The sequence below is a fragment of the Babylonia areolata genome, chromosome 31 (assembly GCF_041734735.1).
Source record: "Babylonia areolata isolate BAREFJ2019XMU chromosome 31, ASM4173473v1, whole genome shotgun sequence".
Lineage (NCBI taxonomy): Eukaryota > Metazoa > Mollusca > Gastropoda > Neogastropoda > Buccinidae > Babylonia > Babylonia areolata.
In genome coordinates this window covers 26,607,065-26,617,064 of record NC_134906.1, presented here as the reverse complement: position 1 = coordinate 26,617,064, position 10,000 = coordinate 26,607,065, and the positions used below count along the sequence as shown (strand labels likewise).

The window sequence follows — 10,000 nt, the reverse complement described above, 5'->3', positions numbered from 1 at the left end:
GCCCAACACCAACACCACACCACACACTCACCCTGATAACACACAACAACCCCCCCACCCCACCACCACCCCAAAAAAACCCTCCCCCCGCCCAACACCAACACCACACACACACTCACCCTGATAACACACAACAACCCCCGCCCACCCCACCACCCCAAAAAAAACCCTCCCTCCACCCAACACCAACACCACACCACACACTTACCCTGATAACACACAACAACCCCCCCCACCCCCACCACCACCACCCCACAAAACCCCTCGCCCCACCCAACACCAACACCACACACACACTCACCCTGATAACACACAACAACCCCTCCCCCACCCCACCCCCACCCCACCACCACCCCCAAAAAAACCCTCCCCCCACCCAACACCAACACCACACCACACACTCACCCTGATAACACACAACAACCCCCCCCACCCCCACCACCACCACCCCAAAAAAACCCTCCCCCCGCCCAACACCAACACCACACCACACACTTACCTGATAACACATAACAACCCCCACACCCCACCCCCACCACCACCCCAAAAAAAACCCTCCCCCCACCCAACACCAACACCACACCACACCACACACACACCCTGATAACACACAACAACCACCCCCACCCCCACCCCACAAAACCCCTACCCCCGCCCAACACCAACACAACACCACACACTCACACACCCTGATAACACACAACAACCCACCCCCCCCCCCCCGACCCCCCCACCACCCAAAAAACCCTACCCCCGCCCAACACCAACACAACACCACACACTCACCCTGATAACACACAACAACCCCCCCCCCCCCCCGACCCCCCGACCCCCCCCACCACCCCAAAAAAAACCCTACCCCCGCCCAACACCAACACCACACCACACACTCACCGACCAACAAACACACAACAAAACACACCCCCACCCCCACCCCACAAAACCCCTCCCCCTGCGCAACACCAACACCAACACCACACACTCACCCTGACAGCACACAACAACCCCCCCCCCCCAACCACCACCACCCCACAAACCCCCTCCCCCCGCCCAACAGCCAACACCAACACCAACACCACACACTCCTCACCCGGATCTGCACGGCCATGCGGTTGCAGTCGGCCTCCTTGGAGCGCAGCTGCTTCTGGAGGTGGGCGCGGGTGGTCTCCAGGGAGTCCTGCAGGTTGCCCAGCGCCGCGCTCTCCTCCCGCTGCGCCAGCACCTGCCCCCGCAGCTCCTCCATCGCCCGGTCCCGATCCTGCAGCTCCAGCCGCAGTCGCTGTGTGTGTGTGGGGGGGGGGGGGGGGGGTGAGGGTGTGGGTGGGTGGGTGGGTGCGTGAACAGAAAAGAATAGAATAGGATACTTTTTGCTGTCATAAAACCTTAATACTTTGAAGACATGTATACAGTACAGAGAACAGTATGAAACAAACAATATAAAACCAACAGTAGCATCCTCCACTACAGAGAGAAATACAAAACAAAACAAACAAAAAAAAAAACCAGCAACAACAACAAGAAGAACAAATACAGAAGAAAAAAAATTGTCCAATCATTCAATCAATCATTGTTTACACACATTATGGATTGCAGTAATCATGAGTTAAGAATGACATTAATAATAAATAGCCTGGGCCAGGTTCTAACATAGCAACAGCATCAATAACGTCAACTATTACAGTAATGGTATCAAGGATGAGGCGAAAGCGAGTGGCAGCATTATAATATCATAATAAGGAGCAATGAGAAAACCACAAACCTTAAGGTTTACAAGACACAATGAAACATAAACATGAGCATATTAAGAAGAGAAACAATCGTGAACAAATTTCGTCAGCCTTGGCTGTGTGTGGGTGGGGTTTGGGCATGGGGGTGGGGGGGGGGCGGGGGGTTGTGAATGTGTGTGTGTGGGGAGGGGTAGGGGGCCGGGGGGGGGGGGGGGGGGGGGAGGTTGTGTGTGTGTGGGGGTGTTGTGTGTGGGGAGGGTGGTGGTGTGTGTGGGGGAGAGGGGTGCGGGGGGAGCAAGGGGGGAGGGGAGGTGTGGTGTGTGTGGTGTGTGTGTGTGTGTATGTGTGTGTTGTGTGTGTATGTGTGTGTTGTGTGTGTGTGTGTGTGTGTGTGTGTGTGTGTGTGTGTGTGTGTGTGTGTGTGTGTGTGAGTGTATGTTTGTTTGTGTGTGTGTGTGTGTGTGTGTGTGTGTGTGTGTAATGGGAGAGCAAAAAAAAAAACAACAACAAACAAACCACAAAGCGTTGAACATTCAATGTTACAAAATTTGTGTGTGGGGATGGGGGTGGTGGTGTTGTGTGCGTGAGGGTTTTTTTTGTGTGTGTGTGTGTGTGAGTGTGTGTGTGAGCGTGTATGTTTGTGTGATGGGGGAGTAAAAAATACAACAAAGCATTGAACATTCAATGTTCCAGACTTTAAATCATACAACAAGAATGATACTTGTTACTGTGCTGGTTACTGTAATTTTCAGCTTATAAAGCGCTACTTTAAAAAAAAAAAAAAAAAATTCAAATCTGACCCCTGCTTCCTATAGGCTGTACGCACCCTGTCTGTGTCTGAAAACTAAATTCTGACCGCCATGTAGGACCACCTGACACAACAAATTTGACATGAACCCAAAGCCTGTGACTGAGAGCAATGTTTCTAAAATAAAGTGAACACGCCCACTGCGTTGTTTTGACATGAACCCAAATCCTGTGACTGAGAGCACTGTTTCTAAAATAAAGTGAACACGCCCACTGCATTGTTTTGACATGAACCCAAAAGCCTGTGACTGACAGCAATGTTTCTAAAATAAAGTGAACACGCCCACTGCATTGTTTTGACATGAACCCAAATCCTGTGACTGAGAGCACTGTTTCTAAAATAAAGTGAACACGCCCACTGCGTTGTTTTGACATGAACCCAAAGCCTGTGACTGAGAGCACTGTTTCTAAAATAAAACGAACATGCCCACTGCGTTGTTTTGACATGAACCCAAAAGCCTGTGACTGACAGCACTGTTCCTAAAATAAAGTGAACATGCCCACTGCGTTGTTTTGACATGAACCCAAAGCCTGTGACTGAGAGCACTGTTTCTAAAAATATTAGCCGCTGGGGAGTGTTTTCACACAGAAACTTGGCGGTAAAAGAGTTAATAACCACTCTGCTAGTCACACCCCCACCCCCCCACCAAGTCGACACTCACAAAACACAACACACACCCTACCTCGTTGTAAGCGTCTCCATCGGCCACCTTCTTCAGCAGCACCTCCCGCTGCTCGATCAGCCGCACGGCCTCCCCCTCGGAGCGGTGGTGCTCGCGCAGGAGGCGGCGCAGGGCCCGGTTGGTGGCCTCGAAGTCGGCCATCTTCTCGAAGAAGGCCTCCTTCAGCTTGGACAGGCGCAGGGACTCGGCCGAGGAGAGGGCCAGGCGGTTGTCGTCGCGCAGGCGGCGGATGACGTCGCGCAGCTCCCGCACGTGCTGCTGGGCGGCCTGCCCGTCCATCTCCACCTCAATCAGCTTCTTCATCAGCTGCTCCCGCTCCCGGTTCAGTAGCTCCTTCTCCGTCCTTGCCACAGACAGGATCAGAATCAGAATAACTGTTTTTTTCAGGGGGGGAGGGAGGGGGAATTTATCATGGCGGGGGGTAAAAACGCTCATACACATAAATGCCCACTCGTGTACATACGAGTGAACGTGGGAGCTGCAGCCCACAAACGACAAAGAAGAGGAATTTATTATCTCAGTAGAGAAAATAATAACAAAAATAATAATAATGATAATAATAATTAAAGGACGTTTAATACGCCCAATCTAATGAAACAAAAGCCCTGGTCTTTACAATGTAAAATACAACGACATATACATACTAAAAATACACGAATACACCCGACCGCACGAATCCTCCTGCCCCAACTGCAACCCACACCCACTACACATGAAATGTAGACACACACACACACGCACATGCAAGTACATCTTGGCCGTTCAAGGCATATGAATCAAGTGTGGTGCCACAGAATCAGAATAACTTTTTTTCATTATCTCAGTAGAAGAATTAAGTGTGGTGCCAAAGAATCACAATAACTTCATTTATCTCAGTAGATAAAATTCTAAGTGGTGGCGAAGTCTGTGTTAGACATCTACATACAGATTACAAGCAAAAAAACGGTATATATCTGGCAGCACACAACATATATCACAAAATCACACTCAGCAGTCACAGCAAAGCAAGTCCGATCGAAATACCAAAACTTTCCACTATTCTTCTTCTTCATTTGTGGGCTGCAACTCCCACGTTCACTCGTATGTACACGAGTGGGCTTTTACGTGTATGACCATTTTTACCCCGCCATGTAGGCAGCCATACTCCGTTTTCGGGGTGTGCATGCTGGGTATAGTTCTTGTTTCCATAACCCACCGAACGCTGACATGGATTACAGGATCTTTAACGTGCGCATTTGATCTTCTGCTTGCGTACACACACGAAGGGGGTTCAGGCACTGGCAGGTCTGCACATATGCTGACCTGGGAGATCGGAAAAAATCTCCACCCTTTAGTTTACCCTCCAGGCGCCGTCACCGAGGTTCGAACCCCAGACCCTTAGATTGAAATTCCAACGTTTTAACCACTAGGCTATAGCGCCCGTCTTTCCACTTTTCAAAATGCTCGCATTCATGTGCGTGCGTACACCCATGCACTCCTGCACGCTCTTGTCAAACAAACATGGTGATGGAAGTCAATACAAATTAATACTAATCTTAAAAAAACACAATCAAATCTTAAACAAATAAGGCACAGGAACATCAACAACAGGCACAGAAACATCAACCTCAGTCATGACAACGTATTAATTACATCAGTAAGATTAGCATCCCAAAAGTAAAGTTTAAAAAAATCTCGACTCAAATTCAAATTCAGTAAAAATAAAATCAATTTCACAGTAAATTCAGCATGTGTAAAGCAGAGACAGCTTAACTTCTTAAAAAAATAAAAAAAAAAAAAAATATATATATATATATATATATATATATATTTTATCTCTCTTTCACTTTTTTTTACATGTGTATAACTGTGAAGGAAAAAAAAGAGACAGGCTGGGAAAGAGAGGAAGACTCAGACACAGGCAGACCTGTATAGTCTATTTCCATGCCAACAAGAAGCAATCTCATATTAAAAAAACAAACAAACAAACAAACAAAAAAAACCAACAAAAACCAGTTATTCAACATAACCTTGATGAAAAAACAAAAAAACAAAACAAGTCCACCAACCACATGCAAAACTTGTCCTTTAATACTGACAACAAAATAAACGAATGGTTTAATCAGTATTTTACAATCCCGAAACACCTGTTCTGAAATTTTAAAAAAATAATAAAAAAAAACCAGACAGGGAATATCAACACACCTGCTCTCACAGTTTAAGAGGCAGATACACAGTTTAGTGGAGTTAAACATACAAAGCTTGGAACATATGGCTTGAAAACTAAATGTTTTTGTTTCGCAAGAGCATGAACCCTTAGCGCTTTCAGAGGTTTGGAAACACTGTAAATATGTACTGGTCGTTAGTAGTAGTGGAAGTAGTAGCTGTAGGAGTGGTAGTAGTAGCAGTAGTAGTTGTCGGGAAACTCTCCAATTCCCAGACTTTCACATTTAAAATCTGACCATATTGTCAATACCAAAGCTGAACGACAGATCCACAAGCACGATGAATCAAAACGTTTCCAACTGTTCAGACGAGTGACTGAATGAATGAATGAGCTAATGAACGGGCTCGATTCGCACATGGCATGATCTAACATCCACACCTGGGTTGTGTGTTTACCTCGCCACCCGCACGCGCTGATTCAAAAACTTTTCCAGCACTAATCCACTTCAATAGTTCCATTACAGATCAGAATGTGAATACAATTACCAACATGACAACAACAACAAAAACACCAAACCCACGAACTGGGCCAAAAGAGAATACATCCAAGTAAACCAAACTTTTACTGTTGGTGTTGGTGTTGGTGACTACGCTTCAATCGCAACAGATTTCTTGGAGCAAAATCCCGGCTGTTCACCCCCATCAGAGCTCATCATCGTAATCCCACACCGCACTTTTTTTCTTTTTTTAAAAATTCATTTATAACATTTTTTTTTTTCCATTTCAAACACAACCCACAGTTTTAGACCATCCACAACAACTATCATGCAAGAAAGAAAGCTCCCCAAAAAACTCAGAAGGGGTTAAACCTCAAGGCTAATGCACAACTGTGCAGGAAAGAAGAATAAAAACCAGTTTTTAACCCCTTGACTGCTGCAGGTGAACATACCAATCAGTGAAGATGATCTTCTTCTTCTTCTTTCTTCTTCTGCTTTCATGGGCTGCAACTCCCACATTCACTCGTGTGTACACGAGTGGGCTTTTACGTGTATGACCATTTTTACCCCGCCATGTAGGCAGCCATACTCCGCTTTCGGGGGTGTGCATGCTGGGTATTTACTTGTTTCCATAACCCACCGAACGCTGAGATGGATTACAGGATCTTTAACGTGCGTATTTGATCTTTTGCTTGCGTGTACACACGAAGGGGGTTCAGGCACTAGCAGGTCTGCACACATGTTGACCTGGGAGATCGGAAAAATCTCCACCCTTTACCCACCAGGTGCCGTCACCGAGATTTGAACCCGGGACCCTCAGATTGAAAGTCCAATGCTTTAACCATTCGGCTATTGCGCCCATCAGTGAAGATGATCATTAGTGAGAAGAAAAAAATATCAATCATCCTTGGCCTTCTTTACATCGACTTTGACTCAAATGGCTGCGTTACTGGGTTTTTTTTTTGGGGGGGGTTGTTTGTTTTTTCCAGCAAAAAATCAATCACACTACTTTCATTATTTTTGTTCAACAAATTCAAGGATGCCATTATTTTTTCCTCTCTTTTTTTGGGGGGGGGGGGGGGTGAGGAGGGGGGCTCGGGGGTGGGTGCGACATGACTTTTGTTCAGCAAAGTCAATTACACCACTTGCATTATTTTTGTTCAGCAAATATCGCTACTTGCATTATTTTTGTTCAGCAAATATCGCTACTTGCATTATTTTTGTTCAGCAAATATCGCTACTTGCATTATTTTTGTTCAGTAAATATCGCTACTTGCATTATTTTTGTTCAGTAAAATTCAGTCACACTACTTGCATTATGCTTGCTCAGTAAAAATCGCCACTTGCATTACTTTTGTTCAATAAAAATCGGTTATACCAACTTCATTATTTTGGATCAGTAAAAATCAGTCACACCACTTGCATTACTTCTGTTCAGTAAAAATCAGTTATACCAACTGCATTTTTTTTTTTTTTTTTTTTTTTTTTGTTTTGTTCAGTAAAAATCAGTTATACCAACTGCAACATTTTTTGTTCAGTAAAAACCGCCACTTGCATTACTTTAGTCAAACAAAATCAATCCCATCATTTTTGTTCTGCAAAATGAATCACACCGCTTCCATTACTTTTTTGCCCAGCTGTATCAATTACAACACTTGCACTATTGCACTATTGCACTTGTCCAGCAAAATCAAATTACGCCACTTTCAACAAAAATAAAAAGGACAAGGCCAAAGGAATGATTCAGCGCTTATAGCTTTTAGAGGCGTTTGATTGGCTGAAAGCGGACCGGGGCGGGGCAAGACGGCTCGTCTTTTCACTGTTAGCCGCGCGAAATTTGGCCAAGCAGAGCGAACCGATAGGCCTAGTTTGCATCAGTTTGACATGGTACAGTATATGACACCAAACTGAAGTTTCAATTTAGCTTCTCACTCCCTGTTGGAGAATGGAGGACAACAACAACAATCTAACGACACACGCACACAAAAAAAGCAGTAACCGCAGTTTGGAGTCACATATTTGTATTTGTATTTGTATTTATTTTTTTATCACAACAGATTTCTCTGTGTGAAATTCGGGCTGCTCTCCCCAGGTAGAGAGCGCGTCGCTACACTACAGCGCCACCCATTTTTTTGTATTTTTTCCTGCGTGCAGTTATTTTTTATATATGTTTTTCCTATTGAAGTGGATTTTTCTACAGAATTTTGCCAGGAACAACCCTTTTGTTGCCGTGGGTTCTTTTACGTGCGCTAAGTGCATGCTGCACACGGGACCTCGGTTTATCGTCTCATCCGAATGACTAACGCCCAGACCACCACTCAAGGTCTAGTGGAGGGGGAGAAAATATCGGCGGCTGAACGGTGATTCGAACCAGTGCGCTCAGATTCTCTCGCTTCCTAGACAGACGCGTTACCTCCAGGCCATCGCTCCACGTATGTCGCACACTGATCACATTTCAACATTGACTCAGCAGCAGTGAAGGAGCTAGGTAAGCTGGAATTCCACATACACAGCAACTAAAATGGCACCAAGTTGCCTCGGATACAACTCTCCCCCCCCCCCCCCCCCCCCCCCCCCCCCCCCTCCCCACTGTTCGAGTCATGTCAGTGCCGTTCTGGTGGCCATATATGTATAATGGAATTCCAGCTTCAGCGAAAACGAGGACAACCCATGCTGAGGGGGGGAGGTGGGGAAGGGGAGGGGGGGTGAGGGGGGGGGGTGGAGAAGGACGCAGGGGGTTCTGACAAGGATCGGTCCTGGGTGCAGGTAGCCAGACTGCGGCTGGAGACCTCCGACCCCGGCTGGACCAGGTGCTTGTCGTCCGGGTCCAGTTCCTCCAGCTCCTCCAGGGACAGCGGTGGCCCCGTGGTGTAGGTGAACCTGACGGGTCAAACCCTGCTACCTCACCTCACCCACTTGTTTTTGTGTCAACAGGGCGGCGTGTGTGTGTGTGTTTGTGTGTGTGTGTGTGTGTGTGTGTGTGTGTGTAGGTGTGTGTGCGTGTGTGTGTGTGTGTGTGTGTGTGTAGGTGTGTGTGTGTGTGTGTGTGTGTGTGTGTGTGTGTGTGTGTGTGTGTGTGTGTGTGCTCTGTGTGTGTGTGTGTGTGTGTGTGTGTGTGTGTGTAGGTGTGTGTGCTCTGTGTGTGTGTGTGTGTGTGTGTATGTAGGTGTGTGTGCTCTGTGTGTGTGTGTGTGTGTGTGTGTGTGTGTGTGTGTGTGTGTGTGTGCTCTGTGTGTGTGTGTGTGTGTGTGTGTGTGTGTGTGTGTGTGTAGGTGTGTGTGCTGTGTGTGTGTGTGTGTGTGTGTGTGTGTGTGTGTGTCTGTGTGTGTATGTGTTTATGCATGCATGTGCACATGTGTGTGTGTGCAAAGTATCTCTTTTCTACTTTGGTTTCTTCCCCCCCCCCCCCCCCACCCCCCATGTAAAAATGTCTTGTAGTTCTCCTTTTCTTTTGGGGGGTATGTGCACACCAAATATTTTTTCTCTCTCCGTCTTCTTTATCACTGTTTTTTTCTTCTCTCTCTCTTTCTCTCTCTCTCTCTTTCTCTTGGGGGTGGATTGGGGGGACCGGGGGGGAGGGGGGGGGGGGTGCACTTTTCCCTTTTGCGCAGAATCTGAAGGAAAAACAGGTCAGTTTCAGTGCATTTCATAATTCGCATACCACCTAAGCTGGGTATTTAGTCAAAAAGTTTCGAGGTGGGCCCTGTGGACTGCCAGCACTGGGACTGGATCTGACGAGCCTGGGTGTGGCGGCGGGGGGGGGGGGGTGGGGGGTTGGGGGTGGAGGGGGGGGCGACTAGGAATGAGTGGTGTGTAAGTAATGCCACTGAAACTGTGCAGATAATGGGCCAGCAAAAAAGCAAAAAAAAAAAAGGGTTCCAGACCGGCAGGCTTTCCAAAATCTTACTGCAATCAGCGTAAATCAATCTGCCAGTGATCCACTGCACCACCGTGGATCCGTAGGATACAGCATTAAAAGGTCTTGTGTTTGATCAGTCATGAATCAAATTACTCAAGGTCAAACTCCGAGCCAATTTCACTGGCCAATCATCATATGTATTCATCACCCGACATCACGCATGCCTTCCCGTCAGTATCTTTTGACCACCATGGATGGCTTCAATTCCACTAAATCAGTCTT

General features: G+C 46.8%; 1 protein-coding gene across 5 annotated transcripts in view; it reads right to left on the bottom strand.

Annotated features, from left to right (window-relative positions):
• LOC143275823 (outer dense fiber protein 2-like) overlaps nucleotides 1-10,000 on the bottom strand; it is a 72,527-nt gene that overhangs the window by 49,117 nt on the left and 13,410 nt on the right. For all 5 annotated transcript variants that reach the window (XR_013053467.1, XM_076580101.1, XM_076580104.1 and 2 more), the window contains exons 6-7: nucleotides 3,218-3,560; nucleotides 1,091-1,279 (exon numbers count right to left, since the gene is read on the bottom strand). Coding sequence is in view for 4 of the 5 variants with exons in the window: in XM_076580101.1 (XP_076436216.1) it covers nucleotides 1,091-1,279; nucleotides 3,218-3,560 (532 nt within the window). In the remaining variant the exon portion in view is untranslated. The remainder of the gene's footprint in view (nucleotides 1-1,090; nucleotides 1,280-3,217; nucleotides 3,561-10,000) is intronic.